The following is a 24,378-nucleotide window of genomic DNA, read 5'->3' as shown; positions in this document are numbered from 1 at the left end:
GCATCCACCTCCCTCGCAGAAGGAGATATTTGCAGCATCTGCCACTGGAAACTAACCTACAAGCCCCCTTGCCTCTCTTACCATTGCAACCTATTTTCTACTTTATCTGTTCAAAATACATTTTTTGTCTGTTTGTTCATTCAAATGAGGGTTTAGCCACAAGTGTCATAACACCTGGTTGACCCCTTCTATAATGTGCTGTTGTTTTTAATGTAGATTTTTCTAATGGCCACAAAGGGACAAATGTGTGTCTCAGTTACTGTGGTTTGAAGGTAAGAGAAATGAGATGCTATAAGGGTTGCTCATAGCTGAATGTGTCCAATCTGAAGTGGATGCCAGCCTTGAAGAGTGTTAAAGCACTTTACCTGCAATAGCCAAGCTAGATGATGGAACACTCACCTGAAAAGCGGCTGCCTGCAAGGCAAGATCACTTGACACAAGAAACTGCATGTAACCCAAGAAAGGTTTTAGTGTTTAGTGTAACAGAACACGGTAGGCCAGCATGAGGGGCACAGTCATTCCCACATGACTGCCCGGGGTCAGAATGGATGCTTTCTGAATGCTTCACACCTTCTGGTGCTTTTCAGTCATGAGCTCATATGTGAGATCGAATAATGAAAAGGACTATTTAGTGACTCCTCGGGCACGTGATAGAGACAGCCGTCTACCACTTACACACACTCAGAGTGACCTATGCAGTCCAGACCTCTGGTGCTGCAGTAGATACCAGATACACTGTAGTGAGCAGCTTGCAGAGTGACAGCTTCAGTACCTTAGCACCTGATTCCTAATACTATTTATTGATTTCTGTGGGATTGTTTTCCAGGTTAATATGTTTAGGATTGGAGATTTTGGCACTGGTCCTAAGCATCCTTATTTGGAATTTGTTCCAACTGTGAATTGTGCAGTTTGCTTCTCAGTAAACATGGGTGGGATGGGGAGTTGCAAGGCTCCTAACAATGCCAGGCTCCCCTCTTCACATCATATGCTGGTGGTGGCAGTGGTTGTTATGTGAATATTGTGGCTCTGCAACTCCTGGTAAGTAAGAATGATAATTGACCACTGAGTGCAATGTACTGTTGGCCAAAGATTAAATTGCAGCCCATGTGACCACAGACAGATACCAAAGATTCTATGCTTTGGTAGCCATGGAGACAAATATATTATTTCAGCATCAAGAAACAATTATTCAGATAGCAAATACTTTGGGGATTAAGTGTCTTCAGTAAGTAACTGATTCCCTGTGACTTGCTGAATATTATACTGTTGCTTGTGTACAGCTGATCAGGGTCACAGTACTCGCTGCAGTTTGGCATTGCTTATATCTTTTTAAGCTGTAAGTACTAGCCACTGGTGTCTGTGTGTGTTGATGGGGGAGGTTGTTGATTCTTCTTTCTTATGCTGTCTTCCCAGTGAGAATTTTCCCCTGGTGCTATTTGGCATGGGAGGGGAGCTGATGACTGTGTGAAGAAAGGCACTCATTGGCCCCTCCATTTCTCTAAGCCAGCTTGTCACACTGTATATCCTTGTTAAGCAAAAAGGGTACTTGAGAGAGACTGCAGAACCTGAGCACCTGGTTCTAGCTTTGCATTGGCCAGTAAGGGTCAAAAGTCATTGCCACCAAAGAAGGGAGAGAGACTTTAAAAAGCTGAACTGCTCTGCGGTGTGTTCCCTCCCATCACCAGGGATCCAGGTGTTCCCACTCACCATCAGGGATCCAGATTAGACTTTTCTTTGAAGCAGAACTTGTAAGTAAATTGGAATCATTATTTTGTCGTGGCTGGGCTAGGAATGATTAGTCCAATTTAAGAATCATCGTGCCCTGGTTTATTTCGTATTTTTTGACCTTCTGCCTGTTTTCTCCTTGCTGAAGTGTGTGTGACTGCCAACCTCAGGGTTTTAGACTCCCCATGTGCCTAGATGCTTGGAATTCATGCTACTACTAAATGTTTAGGATCAGAATTGTAAGACAGCAGCAGACTCTTCTGAGATCTGGGAGGGACTCAGGGAGTGGGGCCTGCCTTTACAACACTTGAGTAACCAACAAGGGAAGTGTCTGAGAAATGCAGGGTGCATTTCCTGGGTTTTAAGGAGCCTAGTGGGGGGTCTGCAGGGAAACGAGCAAACTGCTTTGATCTTGGACTAAGATAAGGCAGCTGGAAGCTAGCCCTGATTTCCCCAGCAATTTGTGTGGGTTGTATAGAGGAGTGCTGGGTGCACGGACTGAGAACATTTTTTAAAAGTCATCACTTTGATGCATCCAGGCTCCCTCCCATCTGGGCTGCAGGAAGAAAGTGAGAGGGTGGTGGCAGAAACTACCAGAGAGAGAGACCCACTGTGGCAGCACTGCAGGGCTGTTGTTTTACAGTTGGACAGTGAAGCGGGTGCAAGGGGCTTCTCTCGAGTGTCCCTCCTTTGTCACAATGTGAACTCAAGTCATCTGAAGCTAATGCCATAATTAGTTAGTCTTTGAGATGCTACACAACTGTGTGTGTGTGTGTGTGTGCGCGTGCGCGCGCGCACTTGCTTATTCCTGCAATCTCCCTGAGAAAGCTATTAACAGAGTAGATCTAGGTTAATGGAATGGTGCCATTGGAATGCCTAGGGACATTAATTCCAGACCCCCCCCCCCCACTCCCCTGCCTTGAATAACTCCATTGTTTGTCTCAACATCTCAGCCGTTACCATTTCAGTTTCTCCTTTCAAACTCTTCCCCCCACCCCGCCATTGATCACAGATTCAGATTATTCTCTGGTACAGTTCTCCACTCACAAGCAACGTTTCTTAATGTTTCCATTCCTACTATCTCCTTTGAGAAAAGAAGCAGAAACCCTCCGTCCGTCCATCCCTTACATGCACTGGTTGAAAATATGGTTGAAAATAAATACAAGGAGGCACAGTGTTGATCTAAACACATAAAAATCAATAGGTCACTTTGTTGCTTTGTATGCCTGGTGTACCACTTAGCTGTGAAGTGGTTACTGAAACACTTGTGATCTGCTACTGGTCACTGTACACAATACTGACCAGTGGTTTTAGGTGAAGGACCACAACTCCATCATGATAGACTATGGGAAGGACAATTTTAGAAAGAAAAGGCTTCTTCCAGATCATTTGCATTATTGCTTTTACACTCTCTCTACCTCTGACTTCCACTGTTGCAAATTGGTGGATATCACCAACACATTTCCCCTTCTTCAAAACCCTATTTCCCCATTTTATAGTATCTGTGGTATGAACACTATGCTGTTAGCATATTTTTTAGTGACTTTTCTGTGGAAGTTGTAAATCGTTTGCGAGTGAGAATCTGCAACCCAGAATGATAAGCACCTTAGCGCTAAAGACTGTAGCTATAAGAGCACATGATGCACCAACATAACTTCCAACAGCATCCTGTTCTTGGCAAGGTTACTCTGCTACCTGCCAGCTGCAATCCTAAAAATTTGCCACCAATGTAGCTGGCTCTGATGAAGCTAAAATGCCTTCAGGATAGGGTTGTACAAAGACATGTCCACACCACGCTCAGGCAAGTCACAAATTCTGGGCTAGATAGCAACTTTGAGCAATACTACTCTGCTCTACTTTGTGTACAACCAATGCACCCCACCTGAATGCAGGTTGTGACTCTGCACTAGCTTTATATTTGCATTATGTATGACGGAAAAGCAAAACATGCTTTTGGTGTCAACCAAATTTGCAACACTTGGCATTTAATCTAGAGGACAACATGAGAAAAAGGCTGAAACTGTGCTGTGAATCAGGAAGTCCCTGTTTGAGCTAGCTGGCAAATAAGTCTCTCTCTCTGCCTTAATTTCCCCATGCACAGTGTGTGTGTGTGTGTGTGTGTGTGCACGCTACAAAGTTGTTGTAATGGTTACAACTTGATGATGCACATGAAGCAACTTGAACGCAATGAAAATGTAAAGGGATATTATTGCATGCCTTGGCGTGTTAGAATTGCTCAGAGCTTTTCACCGCATGGGTACTTTGCACAAGAAGGAAATGTTGGCTGTATTTGTGTTTGCTCTCCTTGCTTGCTTTATATCTTTATCTAATAAACAAAGGAATGCAAGCACTCCTCACTGATGCTGGGGTAAATATTAAGCATGATGGAAAGGAATTTAGCAGTGCAACTCCTCCTAAAGCCTGCCAGCATACTGTCAATAAAGCAGTGCATTGCTATCGGAACAGACATAAAAACAAGCCTGGGTCAAACCTCACTGAAAATCACAGCATGTATTCCAGCAATGTCAATTGAGAGACTGACCTTTTAATCAGGAGCCCACTGTGATGGTATTGCCATGTCCTTCTTCCTAACAGCAGCAGGCTATGCAGAATCCTCTGGGACAGCTCAAAGTGCGTAAGAAGCTTATATTTCCTAAGGGTAATTTAATATAGTACATTTTTTCCTACCTGGGGATAATCCTTATGTAGAAAACAGTAGGTACATTGTCATGTACAGCACAACGTGCTTTTTTACAGTCACAAGTACATGAATGTGGCAGCTGCTAACATGCACAGCAGCACCTGACATTCACAAGAGGGGCTGCTCCAGTTTGGCATATATGGGAAACACAAACAATGCATGTACTGTATTCTTTATTTGCTAATTCAGTAGGTGTCCGCAGCCTAGACTCCTGGGCACTATCTAAGCTGTTTTGATCTTGCAGGGGTTTGTCAACCACAATGAACAACCCAAGAGCAGCTAGAGTTGGCACTAAAGCGGAAATGAATTTGCTCCTCAAAAATTGTCTTTGAATTATTCATTGTGAACTTTCAACATTGAATATTCACTGGATATTCTCAGAATCTAATATCTATAATTGGCATTAGATTATATTGGAGTCCAGCCTCTGGTATCTGGCTGCTGATGGTACTTGGTACTTGGTATGCAATGATATTTGAGGCACCTTATGCAATATCATATTTAATGCCTGCCAAAATGAGAAAAAAACAGTTTAAACAAATAATAATGCATTCAAATTTCAAGATAAACATTTAGTAAAATGTTGCCAGATTTAAAATATTTATTTAAATCAAGCTGCTATATTTTTTTCTGGTATAAAGTCTGCAGTTTTTCCAAGCAGGAAGATGTAGTGATGGCAAAGCTTCACCTACTCCATTTCTGTTTGTGCTGCCAAAAAAAGAAATGCAACAACCCATCACTTGTGCTCATTACTGTCATGTATAATTCAATACTGCTGCCTTCCTAAATAGCTACCTTTTAGTGTAACCCATGGGTGGAGCTTGGCACTTTCATGGGGCATGTGCTGGGTTGGAAACAATCCTGCTCTGAAACTGAGAGTGCTCCAGGCTTTGGTGTATAGTGCAATAATGACTGCAATAATAAAGGAACACTTATGCAATATTTTCCATCTTCGAAACATACTTAACAGTGTGGATCTGCTCACTCTTGTTACATTAAAGTGTCATTGCATATATGCAGGTAGCATTTTAAGAGCTTTGTGATAAAGTAGATACATTAGATTGTGTACCCTGGATTCTAAGAGCTAACAAATGTAGTTGGTCCTCTCTGCAATAAAACTATTATTATTATTATTATTATTATTATTATTATTAGTGTGTGTGGCACTTCTATGGTTCAAAATAAACCCCTTCTCACAATCAATATACAATATAAATATTTAGCTTCAAATACAATAAAATGACAATGTTTTGTGTTATTGTTTATTTTTACACACCTGTGTGTAAAACTTGGTATGCCAGGTGGGAAAGAACAGGTAAGAACTAGAAATAATTCTAAAAGCACATCCAGCCTAGCAAAAAAAACTTAAGTTCCATACATTTTTCACTAGGAACATTTTCTAAATGCAACAACCCAATAAAATCCTGTTTAATACAACAGAACAGAAACAAGTCTTTAGGGCAGCTGGCGTGAACCTGTGGCCGTTCAAGTGCCATTGGACTCTGATTCCCATCAGTTCCAGCCAGCAGAGACTATGGGAACTGTAGTCCAGCAGGTTCCCTATCCTTGCTTTAGGCACAGGCAGCAGGCCTGCAAGTGATGAGGCTTGATGAAACCTTACTGACAAAGCAATCCACAAGCATGGACCCATTGCCAAAAACCAAAAACCACCTTCTTTGTGCCACCCAACCCAGTTGTTCCTACAGGCAGGCATGTGAGTAGAGCTTGAGATGAACGATCTCAAAGTGTGATCAGGCTAATATGGGCCAAATTAATCCTTCAAGTAACTTGGTCTCCAACTGTTTAAGGGTTAATGCCAGCCCTTTAAATGGGGTGCTGGTTATGTTCCAACACACACACACACACACACACACACACACACACACAAAAATTATTATTTAAAAACACCTGAGCCAACATATAAGAGATCTCTCTTTATTCTATTATTAAGCGTTTAGTGGTGTACGTGTGTTTTCTTTCAAAGTCTTGTTTTGCTCCCAGTATCAGTAATGGTGAAAGAGAGAGACACACACCCCAGTATTTCAAATATAATCTGCATTTCTTCCTGTTCTTTGGGTGTGCCCTGGAAGATAGAGAAACGATGCTGCGGAACGAATACAAAGCATTGGCAAAAGGTGGTTTCTTCCCCTTAGTCAATATTTGTTTCTCGCATTTGGTGGGTTTATATTTATTTCTGCTTCGCTGCCAGGTGAAAAAAAAATAAAGCCAAAATAAGCAGAAAGAGATCTCCTAGAACCTGGATTGTATATGGCTGTTGTAAACTGGGCTGATTTACAACAGCCTTTTCATTTTTCTAGGTTGTGTTTTTTTGTGTGGGGGGGGCAGATCTAGTTTATAACTAGAGTTGCCTTCTGTTATGTAGTAGTCTTATCCTCCACGGACCTGCATAATCCCCCTTTAAAGTTGTCCATCACTACATTTTGTGGAAGCAAATTCCCTTGTTTAACTATGTGCTATGTGAAGAATCACTTTCTTTTATCTGTCCTGAATCTTCAGCTCAGCTCATACTTACCTGTATGATTTGATAAGTGTCACTTGTTGATTTTTGCATATTAAGTTGCTGCTAAAACACAGAAGCAAGCCAGTCACTAATCATCACTTTATGCACCTACTGTGGACGTAAAACTAGAGTCCCACTTGCTACAGCAGGTGGGTAAAGAGGATGAGGAAGAATGAGAGGTGCAAATGCAACATCTCTGCTTAAGCCCATGGAGCATTCAAAGGCTGAGGCAGAACCTATGGTAAATGAAAACTTAGCAGCTCTAACTGGATATCACACTATTGCCTTTGAATCAGGAGCTGCAGGATTTGTCCCACAAAGGGTACAATGTAGTAAGGACACAGTTTGAATTGCCTGGCTGGATAAGTAAACAGCATAAATAAATTTGATGATGAAACAAAAGGGCACGATCATTGTGTTCCTGTTGGGTGAAGCTTGTAGCATAATGGAAATAGGGCAGGGGAAAAAACACAGATTAGATAGTAAACCAACAAACCAAAGAATATGAGAGGGAGAGAGTAAGATGTTTGCCAGGTGTGTTTTTAGAAGAGCCCGATTATCATCTGAAGATAGCATCTCACAGCAACAAAGCAACATTGTTCTAGTTCTGTTGTATTTAAAAATAAGTCAATGGCTCTCCACAAAGGAAAATGGAAACGTTTTATTTTCCTCTTGCCCTGTCCATCTTACAACTGTGTTCTTTGGATATATGATACTTATTAACCACAGCTTAAAGCCTTAGAGAGTTTCTTCCAACCTGAATAACATTGATGCAACTAGTATCACATGAATATAAGTGTAATAATACAGTACTGGAGAAAGTCCCCAAGAGGTGAACCAGATCTATCAGCTTCCCTGCTCCTCTTTGGCACAGAAGCAGTGCAAAAGACTCACAAGTAGGGGTTCTGAATTTGTTCTGCTGATGCATCTGCACAGCTCTGTTATGGCGTGTGTGGCTGCTGCACCCACATGCATGTCCAGCACTCACATGCTTTCAGTGCACTATGCTGAGAGCATTGGGATCTTTCTCTGGAGTCAGTACATGTGTCCATTACGAATGCACGTAAACCCTTAACTTTAGGCCCAATAAAGAGGTTGTATGCGCCAAGAAATAGAGAAAGCTTGGTTTATTACATGAAATGAAAGAGACAGTGTATGCTTCAGACACCCAGGTTAAAGATAGGTGGGCAACGAATCATACAGCACAAACACACCTTGATCTAAGGAGTCCCTGTCTACCTAAAAGCCAGGAGGTAGGTGCAACAATGTACCACAGACCCACACTATGGGGGTGGAGAATAGAAAGGTGGATATATGTGATCTTGAAGCCTAATGGAACTCAAAAGGATCAGGGATCTGTGCCTTCTGGAAGACTTAAGCTATTCCCATCCTGTGCCAGACAGATAACAGAAATCTCTTCCATTTTGTTGGTTTGTGCCCATGGAGATGATCCTTGAGATCGCCGAGGAGCGAAGAGGGTGGCCCATTAGAGCATGTGAGCTACCTGATTAATGAAAATCTGGGGTTTAAGTACTATTTGGGGCCATCAATTCCCTATGGAAAGGGGATGGGCTTCTTCAGTGATTGAGTGCAGTAACACCTAAGCTCCTTTGTACCATTGCTTATTTTCTACACATTCCTGTCTGTTATTAGTCCGTTTGCTTCTCTGCATTTGAAGTTGAAAGGACATAACCTTAGTGAGAGATGACTAATTTGTTATTTGTACATTTCCTGAATTAATACTTTACCTTTGGAGGAAGCTTCTGTTGTCAATGTGGAACCCAGTGCTTTTCTTGCAGGCGGTGATCATTAAACTTTGCTGGTAACCTGGGATTAGTGTGCTGATCTTTACATTAAGTATTGGGTCAGGATTCTTACTCACACCTTCCAGATCACGTTTAAGGTAAGAACTAGTGCCAGGGCCAAGTACAGTTCATTATGGACATTTCATATTCAACTAATGCCAGTTGTACTAGTGACGTGATCCACTGAAACAAACCATGTGAAAAGTCCTAATTGGCAAACATCAGCAGCTCTACTGCCAGGAGGCTATTACTGCATCTCCATCTCACTGGGCAAGCTGCTCCACTTTATACATGCACATATGGACAACAATGTTGGTTATGCATATAAAGGTTTTTGCAACTTCTAATATTGGGGTGTCATTTTGTAAAGTTGATTTTCCGTTTTTGCTACCACCCGGCATAAGTATCAATATGTAAGTATCAAACAAGTTAACAAACTGTACTTAATTATATAACACAGTGGTGGTGATCAAATCGTAGCACTTTTACCTGACATTATAGTGCTATGAATATAACTGCTGCATGATTGCAAGAAACAACGAGAATGTACCAGTAGTAGCCCAGCCCATACATTTATCAAACCTTCCTGATACATTTGAGTATCAGGCAATATGTTACATTTCATTGGGGAGGGGGAAGAAATCTTGTTACTTATCACAATTAAAAAATGGTATTTTGTCGATAATGTCAGAAGCCATTTGCAATAGACACCTTCCAGATTTTGTGCAAGCACACCCCAAATGCAACAGTTAGAATAGCAATGAATAGTCTGCCTATGGGGAAGTAATATCACCTTTTCCTAGGTATGAGAGATAGCACAGTTTGTTGCTTGGGAAATGTTATATCCCTGTACCAAAATGCTATTTAGAAGAAAGGTAATGACCACTGTACAAATGGGGAAGTACTTTTTAATAGGCAATAAACTAAAAGTGCAGAAAGCCCTCTCCCGACACTCAATTCATTGATACATTTAAAAAGGTTGTGTGACTAGCAGGGCTAGTCAGGGAATGGGGAAAGAGGGCCATTTGACCCAGTGCCTCAAACTCAAAGGGGGGGCCTCAGCTTACTAAATTTGTTGATTTTCCCCACATTTTCACAACTTATTTTCATGCACATTAGATCAAAATGTGACCCACATTCTCAGAACAGCAATTTTAAGCTAATAAGAGATGTGATTTGATGAAAGATATTTTTGTTGTCATTAACTGTTATGGGTTTAGTCATATTAAAGATTTTAAAATATCAGTTCTGATAGCACAAAATTATAGTGAACATGCCCTCTCAGATTATCTGGTTATGTGAACAAACCACTCACTCTTAGGGGCGGGGGTGCCTTCTTTTATTTTGGCATGCTTTAATTTTTAATTTTAATTTTTATGCCTGAGGGCCTCAAAAGATGAAAGTGGCGTAGGTCTCTCTTGACCTCTGAGAGGTCCTGGGAACTAGACTTTCAGGAACTTTTAACAATGTAAATAGAACATAGCATGAAGTTAGAGTATTGCAGTGACCTAGGAACCAACAGACTCTGGTCTTCAAGATAACCTTTATTGAGTATAAGGTTATGAAATCTAATTCACAGGCATAACTTGTACATTTTTTGCTGGCTAATCTAGGACAAGGGCCAAGGGGTCAGAGAGGGAATGTTTATATTCTCATGGGTGTAATGTTCATTCACAGGTGATAGTTGTTCTTCTCCATTGTTATTTGTTTGAGTTATTTCATTCCAAATTTCAGAGGCTCTTTCAGTTGCATGATGAAATGCAGGCAGAAAACCTACTGCTTTGGATCTATTTCCACACACACACCCTTTTCTTTTTAAAATAAATCCACATTTACTAGTTGGATGCATAAGAATGGTGGGAGGAACCAACTGGGGAACCACCAAGAGAAGAAGGCTCAGGGCTCAGGGAGTGGTGGTGGGACAACCATGAGTGGTCAGAGGGAAAAGAGAGAGAAAATAGGGAGAAGAGGAAGGTGGAGGTGGCAGACGCTGAAGAGGTAACAGGGTTTAGTGAGCTGGGAGAGTCTGTGGCAGAGAGCAGTCAAAAATCAGAGGCAGAAGCTGAAGCAGGAGAGTGGGCAGATGAAGGGTAAGAGGCAGATATGAACCAGACTGTTGAAGAGTCATGGGTATCTCCCCCTCCTGCTGCAAACAAGCTCCCCTCCCCCTTTGTCTCCCATAAAGCAATTCCCCCTAATATAATGTATTTTTGTATGTTATTTTTATGCATACTTTAGTATATGCATTCTTAATATGTGCATTATATTATCCCTACTCCTTCTCAATTGATAGCAAATGTGCAAGTCTTCACAGATGTGCTTCCTGGTGCTGATGTGAAATCTGGAAATACAGGTATAAATTATGAATGGTTTTATTCCATGCACGCTTACTTGGGAGTAACTCCAACTTATTTCAGTGGGACTTGTATCTGGAGTATGATACTGCATAGGACTGAGCTGTTAATTTAAAATTAAAATCAGTCTTCATCAGTTCACTTCAAAGCCTGTGGGCAGAATCTTTCATCTTATTCTATTTTGGTGGCCTCCTATCCTCTTCCTGTGTTCACAGTGTTCCAGCTTCAAGAGCAAAGCATGAACACATTCTAAACTTGTACTCCCTGTGATAGGCAAAGACATTGCCTTGTTTATCTCACCAGGTTCCAGTCCTTTTACAAAATGAGATTTTATGAGTTTATTATTAAAACTTAATCTTTCTCCTCACCTAATTCCATCATCTTCACTAGTGCATAATTAAAGTAAAGCTAAGAAACCTGGGGTACATATTTGCCCTCATTCAGATTATACCCCCTGAATGTAAGATAAGAGACATGTTTACCATACTGCAGTCTAAATCCTTTATTATTCTAATCCCTTGCTTGGGCTGCTAGCAATATAGAAATTGGTTTTCTGTGACTCTTAAATCTGCAGTAATGTGTTGGTGTGGTTTTGTTCTTGTGTTATTTTTTTTAATATGATGCAAACTGATTTGAACTGATCAAAAAGCCCTGTAGAAATATTTTAATAAAAAAATAACAATAAAGGGCAGGATTCACTAAGGAGCTCCATCAGCTGAAGCCGTGCATAAGAGCTTTCACTTGCACAACAGGGCTTTCCTCCTCTCCTCTCCTCTCCCCCCTGAAATTGGCTTTGGTGGGGTCCAGAGAACCTTCAGAACATCTCCCTGGAGGAGGACAAAGGGGATCATTCCATCTGGAAAGCTGCAGTGCTTGTATAGATGGAACATTTGTAAAAGCCCAAAGTGGAATCCTACCCATAGTAACTAAAGCTGCAATCCTCTACTAACTTGTCTGACAGTAAGCCCCCTTGAATTCACTGGACAACATACAAGATTACACTGTAAGCTTTGGCAACTGTTCTTAAAATATCTGAGCTACCTAGCAGCTTGGGGGTCACTTACATAGGAGCTTAGCAGACTTGCAAAATGCTTTGCTTTGATCTGGCAAGCCCAGCTCTTGGCAATTCTTACCTTCATGGCCACATGGATGAGGATCTGCTTTCCAAGCTGGAGTGAGAGGGAGAACAGCCTTAACAATTAAGTGCCTTGCATTCAAAGTGGGAGTGTTACTATTAGCAGGTCTTCCTATAATTGTGATACAGATTTTGAGGAACTAGGCATGGTTAACCATCTACCAGCCTCTTAGTGACAGGCACTGACTCTAAAGCCAGGTAATCTTCACTAGCTTTTACTCTGTAAAAGTTGTGCATGAATGAAATAAAGAAGGCAGGAAAATAGAAAACTCCACAGGAGCAGAAAACTATGGACAGTTGTCATGGGGGACTGACTGATCAAGTCTCATACCCTGATTAATGGAATGCCTAGCCAAAAATTGTTTTGGAGGGTGGAACTTTAGAACCATATACAACAGTTCTTTACTTGCCTGGTAGTGAGTACCACTGTACATGATGGGGTTTACTTCTGAATAGATATGTATAAGGTTGCACTGTTAGGAGAGTCTCCTGCAGCCTCAGTTACCTTCATACTCTCAGTATTGTCCAGCAGAGATTCATATACACACAGAAATTTTGATGTGTGCAGTTAAAGTGGGTTTTTTTAAATGGACTTTTGCAGTTACAAAAGTGATGGGAAAATGCACTCCATAGCGTGGAAAAAACAAATGAATAACTGGAAGATATATAGCTATTGTGCAAGCAAATTCGGATGAATATTCATTGTCCCCACAAACAAATCAGAACAAATGCTGAATAAAGACCAGACATCATCTAACCTCTACATAAGCTTTGTGTAAGCAAATCAGGACAAATGCTCAATAAACAAGTCATCTGGAGGAGCCCCTTGTGAGCCAGAAATGGGATCTTTTAGAGTACAAGCAATGGTTCTCAGGTTTTTCTTTTTAAAATACTGCCACCCTACACTCTGTGGTATTCTGCATTAGAGCGCATACGTATATCCCTACCCTACTTTGCATGTGGTTATTTTTAGCCTTATAGTACAACCCAGATAAACAGAAGAACTCAATCTTCATCAGAGGGGTCTTCTGATATTTCCCCTCTAGCCAACTGGCATTATTGTGTAAAAAAAGATTTGTCATGCCACAGGGAGGGCTGTTCAAGAAACGCAAGCCCAAAGTCCCCTTGGCAAATGGTGGGTGTGTGGACTTGTGTAGTTCTTTGGATTTTATCTAAGTACTTGAATTTTACCAGGTTGATCAGGATTTAACTGGTTGAATGCAGCCACTCCTGCTTAACCGTTTTGCTTAGCAAAGCATTCCTGTAACATCAATTCCTCCCAGTAGGAATTGCTGAGCAAAAACGTTCTTGCGTGTTCCTTCTCCCATTCTGTTGTCCTAATGTCCTGCTCTTTCCCTCCCTCAACCTTCCTGCTGTCAAGTTATGATTCAAATACCTCTCCTACTTATATTGGTGCTGAGCACTGGGTTGTTGTTTTTTTTAATAATTTACTAGCTGACCCGGCCACACGTTGCTGTGGCTGATTTGGTGAAACGTAAAAGGAAGATACAGTATAAAAGAGAAAGCGTATGCTTCCCCACATCTTTTCTCAGTGAAGTTCAGCCTGCCTGCTCTCCTTCCCCCCGCCCCCTGTTTTCGGCTTCCTCCACACAACTTATTATTACTGGTATTCGAGTTTCTGAGGTGTTTTTGCCCGCTTGTCTCCATGGCCCGGCTTTACGGTCTCATGACCCTCCCCGATCTCAGCACTACTACGCCTGACCTTCTGCGTCCCACATGCTCTCTTTGGCTGGGGAATCCTCCTTCCCTCCAGGGCTCCATATGCATCTTGGTGAGGCTAGGGACCCTCCCAACCACCACCACCCCCCTGTTACGAACCCGGTTTCGCTCCCCTCCCACCGCACCCCACCGTGGTTGCCGTCTACCCCTCCCCCCACTTCTCCATCTGCTCACCGATGTCTGCAGGTCGGCGACTGTCGACTACGGTGGTTTGTAGGAAGAGGTGGTGTAGGGGGAGGGTGGTGGTGACGTAGGAGGAGCAGGAGGTGGGGCCAGAGGTGGGTGGGGTGTGGCGGTGAAATGAGATGACTGCTGTGGTCTTTGATGTCCACTGGAGGGCGCTAGATTTGTTTGCACAAAATCACATTTTTTTTCCTGGGAAAGGTGTGGTATTTGTACAATGTAAGTACATATGATCCCTCCCATATGGCCATGAAACGTTGTGTACAAATTTGAACAGAATTGGCTAAGCGGTTACGGAGAAAGGCGAAAACAAACAAACATGCAGCTTGAAGGATTTTATATACACTATAATATTTTTATGGTTATGTGCAGCACAGGGCTATGTAAAACAAACATACAAACATAACACAAACAACAGTACAAATTTAACACTAAAAATAAATATTAACAACTCAGTAAAGCACTTACTCAAATATTGCTGTTGAAGGTTAAGCATCCCATTATCAGCCTACAGAATCATAGATAAATAAAAATGGTTTTAATTGATGGTTGAAGACCAACAATGAGGGTTACAGACATGCCTCTGGGAGAGATCATTCCAGGGTGAGTGCCCCACCATGCAGACCTCCCTCTCCTGGACCGATCTTAAGCATCAACTGTTTCATGGCTTTTGTTTGGGGTAATGTGACTGGCACTGTGTGTATTTGAGGTTCTACTTAGACTATAGTTTTTCTGAGAAGTGCAAGTGACATGCTAAAAGTTATTTATTTCCCACTGTACACACACTACAGTGGTACCTCAGGTTACATACGCTTCAGGTAACATACTCCGCTAATCCAGAAATAACGCTTCAGGTTAAGAACTTTGCTTCAGGATAAGAACAGAAATTGTGCTCTCATGGCGCAGCGACAGTGGGAGGTCCCATTAGCTAAAGTGGTGCTTCAGGTTAAGAACAGTTTCAGGTTAAGAACAGACCTCCAGAACAAATTAACTTCTTAACTCGAGGTACCACTGTATTTTTTCATTCCCATTATATTATTTATATTTTTCTCAGTTTCCTATTCTTTAAGCCACTTATAGTCAAGGAACCAGTAGAAATCGTCTTACTGGTGGCCTTCAAAATCATGGCAAGGTGCTTGACTGCCTGTGCAATAAAAATGACAATGCTGGTAATAATGCATTTCTAGCAGTGTTTGTTTGATTAATGCAATAAATGTAAAGGGGAAGGGAAGAAACCAATGAGCCTATCTGTGTAAGTTATAGCTGGGTATAAGGATCAAGCAAACATTAAAATGGGGGGAAACGTGGGATTCCTAACTTTGTTTATCCCTTATAACGTTATTGTGAGAACAATGTGTTTAAGTGGGGGGAGGTATACAGAGTGGGAAAACGGCAAGGTTGAGATAATACTCAGGTTGATGGACTGACATAATAAAAGCCGCTTTCACCTATTTATATGGTTATCACACTTGCTGTAGTAACAGGGCCTTGAAGAGGTAGTTTATACCTTGAAACCAGAAGTGAGCCCAGTGTTAGAGGTGGTATTTGCCTTAAATGTCCCAAATTCCTGCCCACCGTACCTCCTCTGTTAGAGCTCTCCTGTCCACAGTCTCCATAATCTCAGCAGCCTCCTTTGTACAGTCACTGGTCCTCTTAGCCTGGGTTGAAGCTCTGCTAGCAGTGAGTCTCTAAGGTCTTACGCAGGTATCTTTCCCAGCCCTGTTACCTCAGATCCTTTGACATGAAAAATGCCTGTAGTGAAAGGGGTGCCTTACAAGTGAGCCATTATGCCCCTCTCTTTGTAGGGTTGGGGATCACACATATCCCAAGATGATGTCTAGCTCGGCCCTTGCTCCATCAATCAATTGCTGTAAAAACTAAGCCTCGTTTCCTTTCCTTTCCTTTCTGCAGAGCAGAGGAAGAAGTATTCCAACTCCAACGTCATTATGCATGAGACGTCACAGTACCATGTACAGGTGAGTTAGGGCAACTCATATGAATGAGCAATAAATTGCATACAATTAGAAATGATACTGATATTGCACCATTTATAGGAGGACATTGATCCTTCTAGTTACATTTTTATATTCATGCTTCCTGGGTCATATTCTAGAAGACTTATTACAAACAAGCAGTAGAAGCCCAGCACATCATGTGCTGGAGTTACTGGAAGTTGGTAGTGACTCTTGATCTTTGCCCTGCTTTCCCTTCACTCAGGTGATGGGGGAAAGGTTCACTGATTTCCTGTTCCCAGTGGCCTTGCAGAGATTACCTAGACCAGTGTTTCTCATGCACTTGGGTAATTTTAGGTTCTGTACTTAATAGCCTTACAGGGAGGCCCTTCTTTAAATGGTGATGTGCATGACTTCGCTTACTTAAAAATGTGATGGGGGCCACACAAGCAACACATACACGGGCAGGGGTGCCAACTTGGGGGGTGGGGTGGCAAGTAATTGATCACATGATCGGGCACATCATTTGAATGGCAATGACCATCAACTTGGGGTAGACCTTACCCCCTCAAATATTTTATTGGGGGGTGAAGGGACCTGGGCCCCTAGAAGGTGGTTCCTCTATACATGGACATGTGCTTTACCAGTCTTTGCTATTACATCTGCTTCAGCCCAAACTGCACAAATCCTGGGGAAATGGCTTCCATGTGGCTAAGGAAAGGTGCAAAGGCCTCTTCAGCTTAGGATCTTTCCTGATTATTGATTTTAGTGCAATCCATTATGCAACTGTTCCTGTTTGATTTAAGGATTCATTTGTCTTTCCTCCAGAACACTTTTTTTAGCAAAGGATACTGCACCCTCCAGAAAGCTAACACCTTGGACAAGGATATTAATCTCATTTGTATCCAGCTTCTCTCAGGGGAACTTTACCAAGGGTCCATCTCATGACATGTTATCCTCATAACCGTCTGGGGCGGGTTAGGCTGAGAGAGGGTGACTGACCCAAGTCACTGAGCAAACTCAATGGGTGAATTGAATTGAGCCACTGGGGTCTCCCCGGGCCAGTTCCACCCCACCCCACTGACTCTGTTGTGACCTACATTGACAAATCATCATCAGTGTCAAAGTCAAGGAGTGCTGCATGACAATGAGTTCTTATATATGTAATTTTCTTCCACTTGTGGCTTACTCACAATGTAGTTCATTTAGTACCTGGAGATGTGAATATCTGGGGTGTGTTGCTTTTGGGGGAGGCAGAGGGAAAACAGGTTTCCCTCCCCCTCCAGTCAAGGCCTGACATGCAAAAACTTGAAATTCTCTTGGAGGAAGGGAATTGGAAAGAAAACTGATAAAAGACAGTCTTTTTCAAAATGAGTGAAATGATGTTTAAGCAGTTTTTAAAAATAATATTGCTACACATGTATATACACTGCCACAAACCTTCTGGAGTCAAGACACTGTGGTAGTAATGTTAGTGGTAATAGTTATGCTGCTGTATTTGTCTGGATTAGAATTTAAGCAGGATTTGGGAAAGCTCTGTAAAATATCCTGTGAATGTAAGAAGCTGAGCTGTATTGAATAAAAGAATGGTTTTATCAAAGCCTGTTTTAGCTACTCTGATTGGCAGCAGTAGCTCCCCCAAAGTTCCTTTCCAGGGCTGTCCTTTGAGGGCCAATCTAGATACATCCTTTTGTGCATCTTTACATGTAATTTGCAGGTGTTTTAAAATGCAAATTGCATTAGTTGTATGTATTTATAGATCAAAACTAGGATTGCCATACATCCAGAACTTCCTGAACATATCCGGAATACTGCAGTCGGAAGCAGTGTCTGGGTGGAAATCGTTAAAATATTCAGGAAAATCTGGATGTATGGCAACCCATGTCGGCAGTGTCATTTTTGGTGATTTTCCTTTAAACAGCTCAAAAACTCAACAACAACAGCAACAACAACTTTCCCCAAAAAAATCACAACAACTTTTCTGTCCTTTCCTCTTCTGCTGCTATTCTAAAAAATATTCCTCTACTGAAGCTCATATTTGCTTTGCAGGAAATTCCCCACTGGGGCCATTGGTGGATAACAATTAGACCCAGGCAGCCAGTTGATGCTATTTTAAACATGCATTTAATATCACTAGTTTGACCCTGAGATCTTGTAACTGAAAATGCTGTGGATTAATTAACAAATATGGCATAAACTTGCCTTCCCCAAACATATTCCTTCCATATGTTTTGGACTACAAGCCCCATCAGTCCTGACCACCATCAGGGCACCAGGTTGGGGAAGGCATGTGTAGACTGTGTTCACAGGTTTGTGTGAACATGTGAATGAGAGGCGATGGGACTGCCAGCTGCTATCCCTTTCCTCTTTACACATTCATTCTGCATGGATGAAAGCACAAACGCTCCACTTGTTTAGATTGCATGTTTAAATACTACTCTGTCCAAAACCGGCAAATAATAATCTGTTCCCACACATTTAAGAAAAGGGAGCAGATGGTGTAGCACCCAGGAAGACTGGAGCTGTATTTCCTTCCATTTAAAGAAATCAAACACTGGACATATTTTTTTTTGCAAATAAGCAATAAAATCATTGCAGTCACTTCCACTGGAAAGTAGACTTTACTCTCTCCTGCAACTAGAATGCATTTTGATCTCTGTTAATTATGGTTGCTCAGCTATAAGCTGTTCTTTCCCCTTGAACTTTAGTCAAAGCAAGTGTGATAGCTGTCAAATTGGCAGTTTGTTCACACACATAGATACGCATATGTATCTACCTATAGAGACCAATATTTTCCAAACAGCATGTTTTTTAAATCTTCCTTTCTGTGCAAGTTTGTTGTTAGATTTTTGACTTTGTCTGTAAGCATAAAGGGTTACATCCTTGCAAGACCAGGAGGAAGCCTGCACAACATATGTTTTCCTCCCCCTGTAGCCTTATGCACCCTGCAGAAAACCTCTCTAGGGAGTCAGGAGGACATGCCAAACATTATGGGTTGTGTCTTATGGGGCATCACCAAAAGCTAGATGGAGGAATCTTGTTGCAGTGGAACACAAAATCTCTCCGCTCAGTTCAGGATGATTCCATGCCACCACCCTATATGACGCAGCCCACAATTCTTGGTACATTCCTCTTACCTTTTGGACAGGCTTTGGGGGAAAGATCTGTTGTGCAAGCTTGCTTTCTGTGCATGTTGAATACAACTCTAAAATAACAGTGATCATTATCTTGCTCTGTTGGCCCTCGTGAAGCTGCTGGTAGATGGAAATGACAGCTCCATATGAGCATAGCAGTTGTGCACAGACCACCGCCAACCACAGCAGCCCTAAGAGTGCCAATCTTTCTCTAACAGTTCAAAGGTCAACTATATGTTACATCATTTTAATGCACCAACGTGCAGTAAGACATCCTGATGCACCCTATCCTATTGCAATGCCTCCTTGGGAAAGGGACCCAGTCTTTTGGGTTTTAAAAATGGTGTATGTTTCAGGACTGAGGGAAGAAAGCAGTTCAGGATGTCAGCTTCTGTTGTCAGAATGGGGTGGAGGGGAGGAATGTGTGAAACTGAGTTCTTGGAGAAGAGTTTGCCAAAATTTGAACACTGCTAATCTGGCAAGCTGTTTCCTTTACAGTGGATACTGATGTATAGTATAATGTGAGAAAGGTGAACGTGCTCTCTTGAACTTGCTTCATGCTTCCCTCTGCTGGCTGATAAAACCACAGAGGGAAGTATTATGTGATTTTTACTGAGACCAGGAGGAACAGCTGTTCTAACTGGCAACAATGGCAAGCAAAGAGAGATTAGGAAAACAGTCTTTTATCCTTGCACTGCCCAGTGGCATTGCAGTGTTGCTTGCTCATGGCATTGTTATCAATATTAGAGCAGCCTGTGCATGCAGATCCTGAGGTCTAGAGATCATGTCATGTTATAAAAGCTGAATGCTTTCTTAACCAGGACAACAGGTTTAGAGCTGAGCTGGAAATGACTGCAAGTACAATCATGCCTGGCTGGCTTTCTACTGCCTGGAGAAAGCTACATTCCTAGCACTGGCACAAACACACAGCTATGCAGTGTGGAGAGATGGAACTAAGAATGGGTCAACGCACAACATTACATTGTTTAGGTGTGTGCCTAATGCTGTTTTAAGTGTACACCTAAAAATGGGACATGCCAATGCAATCAACACATGTTTACAAGTATGTGCTTACAAGCAGGTACATGAGGAGGGAGCCAGCATTGGTCTGCAGGCCAAGTGTACTCTGTGGCAAGTCCAGTTTTGATGGCTTGTAATGTGATTTTTCCTGCCAACCTAGCAGTTCGAAAGCACGAAGTGCAAGTAGATAAATAGGTACCGCTCCGGCGGGAAACTAAACGGCATTTCCGTGTGCTGCTCTGGTTTGCCAGAAGCGGCTTAGTCATGCTGGCCACATGACCTGGAAGCTGTACACCAGCTCCCTCAGCCAATAAAGCAAGATGAGCGCCTCAACCCCAGAGTCGTCTGCAACTGGACCTAATGGTCAGGGGTCCCTTTACCTTTACCTTAATGTGATTTTTATATATGTACTGGAATTATCACCACTACCACCACCATCATCATTAGAAATTGTTTTGTTCACTGCTGTCAATCAAAGAAATCAAAGGAAGGTAGACCTGTAGGAAACATTTCTGTTTGTAACCACACCACAGAATTGGGAGTTGACCAGGCACTACTGTGCAGTTGTATGTGGAAAGAGTAAAAATCCATGTTGCTATTAGCTGCATTTGTTATGCAAGCAGGTGAGACTCCAACATAGCGACTGCATGAATTTTCTAAATTTTCACTTCACATGGATTAAAAAGGATTGTGACCTCCTGCTTAATCAGGATACTTTCCTTTCACCCCACCCACCATTGTGTTTCCCCTTTACAGCATTTAGCCACCTTCATCATGGATAAGAGTGAGGCCATTGTAACAGTGGACGATGCCATCAGGAAACTCAAACAACTGACTTCCAAAGAGAAGATCTGGGCCCAAGAGATGCTGTTGCAAGTGAATGACAAATCCATCCGACTGCTGGACTGCGAAACTCAGGTAAGCAGTAATTCACCATTCACATAACAAAAGCTCCCATAGAGATATCAACATTTTGAAAAGTAAATTGGGGGATCTCCCACAAGACTCTCTGGCTGCATATACACCATACATTTAAAGCACCCCCCCACAAAAAAATCTAGGGAACCGTAGTTTGCCCTTTACACAGCTGCAATTCGCAGCACCCTTCACAAACTGCAGTTCCTAGGATTCTTTGGGGGAAGTTGTGTACTTTAAATGCATCACATGTACACCTTCTGCTAATTTTGCTGCCACAAATGAACATGGCTACACCTGTGGGAACAGCTTCTGTAGTGTTCCAGATCCTATTTCTGGCTGGGATTTGATAGAGTATGTTACTCATGCACACAAATTGTATTTGCAAACATAGAAGTGACAAGCCTTTAAGACATTGCATTTTTACATGATGCTCAAGAATGATAGCAAAGGGAGGAGGCAATACAATGAAGTTTTGTTGGCCTCCTTACAAAAACTTTGCCTCTCTTTCCTACCAGCTAAGAAACGCCCAGAAACTTCACATGTGCCAGCAACAATTTTGTCCAACTGCCTTCATGCAGCTGTAGCTACTAATGGATTTAAAGTACACTGAGTGAATCAGATGCCATCGTCTTCATTGCCTTTTTTCCAGGAATGGTTATTACAATGAATAAATGCAGCTTGTAACTAAATGTGTCTGTCTGTCTCTCTCTGATTTGCCTTTCAGGAAGAGCTAGAGGACTTCCTTCTGCCAACAGTCCAGCTCTGCCAAACTGTGCTGAATCAGATGCGGTACTCATCCATACTCCTGCTAGTGTGTCAAGACTCAGAGCAGCACAAGCCTGACATTCATTTCTTTAACTGCGATGAGGTGGAGGTAAACAAGGGTGGGGAGGGGAGGGGAGGAAAAAACAACATGGTATATTTTAGCAGCTTGGTGCTAGATGAGAAAATGTTGGTGTGCAAGCATGACTCCACTGTGACCGTGTTCCAGCTCTGCAGCAACACACAAGGAAGGATCTCCTGTTGTCAATATTAGCAGAGAAAAGCATTTCTTCCATCCGCAGTGCTTAATATGCAAGGGAAGGGATGTGCATATAGAAAACTCTTGATGGCAGCCAAGGACTGCTGTGCAAAGCTTTTGTGGGAGTGAATCCCACAAAATCTTTGCAATCACATATGGAACTGTGATTTCCAGTATATTTGTAGCTGCAAAGCTAACACACACACACACACACACACACACACAGACACAGCAGAAGAAGAAGAGTTTGGATTTGATATCCCGCTTTTCACTACCCGAAGGAGTCTCAAAGCGGCTCACATTCTCCTTTCCCTTCCTCCCCCACAACAAACACTCTGTGAGGTGAGTGGGGCTGAGAGACTTCAAAGAAGTGTGACTAGCCCAAGGTCACCCAGCAGCTGCATGTGGAGGAGCCGAGACGCGAACCCGGTTCCCCAGATAACGAGTCTACCGCTCCTAACCACTACACCACACTGGCTCTCGCATAGTACAATGAAACCTTTTTTTACGCAGCATTTGTTTATAAGACCTTGCTCCATTTGCATTCTTACATGCATTCTTAAATTTCTGCCATGGGCCATTTCTTCTCTTGAGACCAACCTGATCTTGTGTTTTAGGCAGAGATGGTACATGAGGACATAGAAAGTGCACTTGCTGACCATAAGTTTGGAAAGAAGATACGGCCACAAACTCTCAAGTAAGTGGGTGCTGTGGACAGGCAGGCTCCAGCAAGTAAATTGGGAAGAAGCTTCGCTTGCCCTACTCTGCAGAAGTCACAAAGCTCATGATCCACCCTTAGTTTAATTTCCTGTTATTGAAGTACTAGGTGTGTCCCTTGGAGATTATCACATTAGGATTAAAGGACAGTAAAATTAGGCACAGCCTTGTGAAATTTTGAGCAACAAGGGCAGAGAAACAAGTAATAATAATAATAATAATAATAATTAATAATATTTATACCTCACCCATCTGGCTGGGTTTCCCCAGCAACTCTGGGTGGCTTACAGCATATGTCTGGTGCACTGCAAACTTCCTCTGGCAGCACAAACTCTTGTTTGTCCAAGGGATTATTTTTGATACTCTACAATATCCTGACAATACTAGGTTGTGCCCACATTCAGTCCTATCATATACTAAAGCAATTCCTCTGTTGTCTTTGAACTAGACTTCATTGTTTGTTTATATCTTTCTTTTACTACATGGAAATGGGAATTGTTGGGACTTTAGTGAATGAATGAATTGCATAAATCTCATCTTGGCATGGTTAAGTTCACTCTGCTTTACTCATGTTTAAGCAGGGAGATGATGTGGGTAGCACAGGTATCATGCTTAATCCCCATGCCAGCACTACATCTTGCTGTGAGCCAATGGCAGTTGCCCAGGGAAGTACATAATGTACCCATCCCTCCTGTGTGGTCTCCCTGTTTAAACATTACCCAAGCAGTGTGGGATGCAACCCCCACAGAAGTGGCAATCCACACCATTAAACCAATATAAAAACTAGACCATGTACTGTACAATATTGTCATGGCTGCTGGCCTTCCATTCCCTTTTCAGGTGTATTAGGAAACAATACCAGTTTGGTTTCTAAGATGTTACTTTAAGGAAGTTGACAGAAGGAAAGTTTCCCACCCACCCTTCCCACTGCAGCCATCTGCATCCCTTCCCCCGAAATGCCTTACTGAATGTCAGGGGTGGAGTGGGGGCTTCCTTAGCGATGTGGGAATTGGGAAGCTTCTGCAGGAAGGGGAGAGTCACCCAAAATCAGCCTTGGATTTTAAGTTAGGAAGTTCACAGAGGAAAATGTCCCCATCTTCTCCTCCACCCAGAATCCCTTTCTGCCCCATCTCACATTGTTCAGGACGGGTCCCCTGTCTCTTCGGTGCAGCCAGAGTTGATATTCAGGGATCTGCCTAGTTAGTTTGCCTCCACTTATGCTCTGCTGGTGTAGTTGTAAATAAAGCAAAGACCCTGTGTTTCGTTTACCTAAAGAGATTAAACCTGGTAGATCCTCCCTTGCAACTTTTCACAGGTTAGGAGGGAGTGCATAAAAATATTACTGGTTGTTGCCAACTGTTTACCTCGCACCAGTATCTAGTGTGTTTGGACAGCAGGGATATCATAAATGACTACCCAAAACCTTGTAACTATTAGTCATAGACAGGGTGT

At 42.3% G+C, this 24,378-nt stretch overlaps 1 protein-coding gene across 1 annotated transcript in view; it reads left to right on the top strand.

Annotated features, from left to right (window-relative positions):
• Positions 1 to 24,378, top strand: part of EPS8L2 (EPS8 like 2) — a 90,766-nt gene that overhangs the window by 41,155 nt on the left and 25,233 nt on the right. Inside the window, exons 4-7 of the mRNA XM_033155675.1 lie at positions 16,076 to 16,140; positions 21,027 to 21,188; positions 21,913 to 22,062; positions 22,827 to 22,906. Of these exons, the coding sequence (XP_033011566.1) occupies positions 16,076 to 16,140; positions 21,027 to 21,188; positions 21,913 to 22,062; positions 22,827 to 22,906 (457 nt within the window). The remainder of the gene's footprint in view (positions 1 to 16,075; positions 16,141 to 21,026; positions 21,189 to 21,912; positions 22,063 to 22,826; positions 22,907 to 24,378) is intronic.

Source organism: Lacerta agilis, chromosome 1, assembly GCF_009819535.1.
Source record: "Lacerta agilis isolate rLacAgi1 chromosome 1, rLacAgi1.pri, whole genome shotgun sequence".
NCBI classification, from domain to species: Eukaryota; Metazoa; Chordata; class Lepidosauria; order Squamata; family Lacertidae; genus Lacerta; species Lacerta agilis.
Note: the sequence above shows the minus strand (reverse complement) of the source record. Positions and strands in the feature narration are given on the sequence as shown.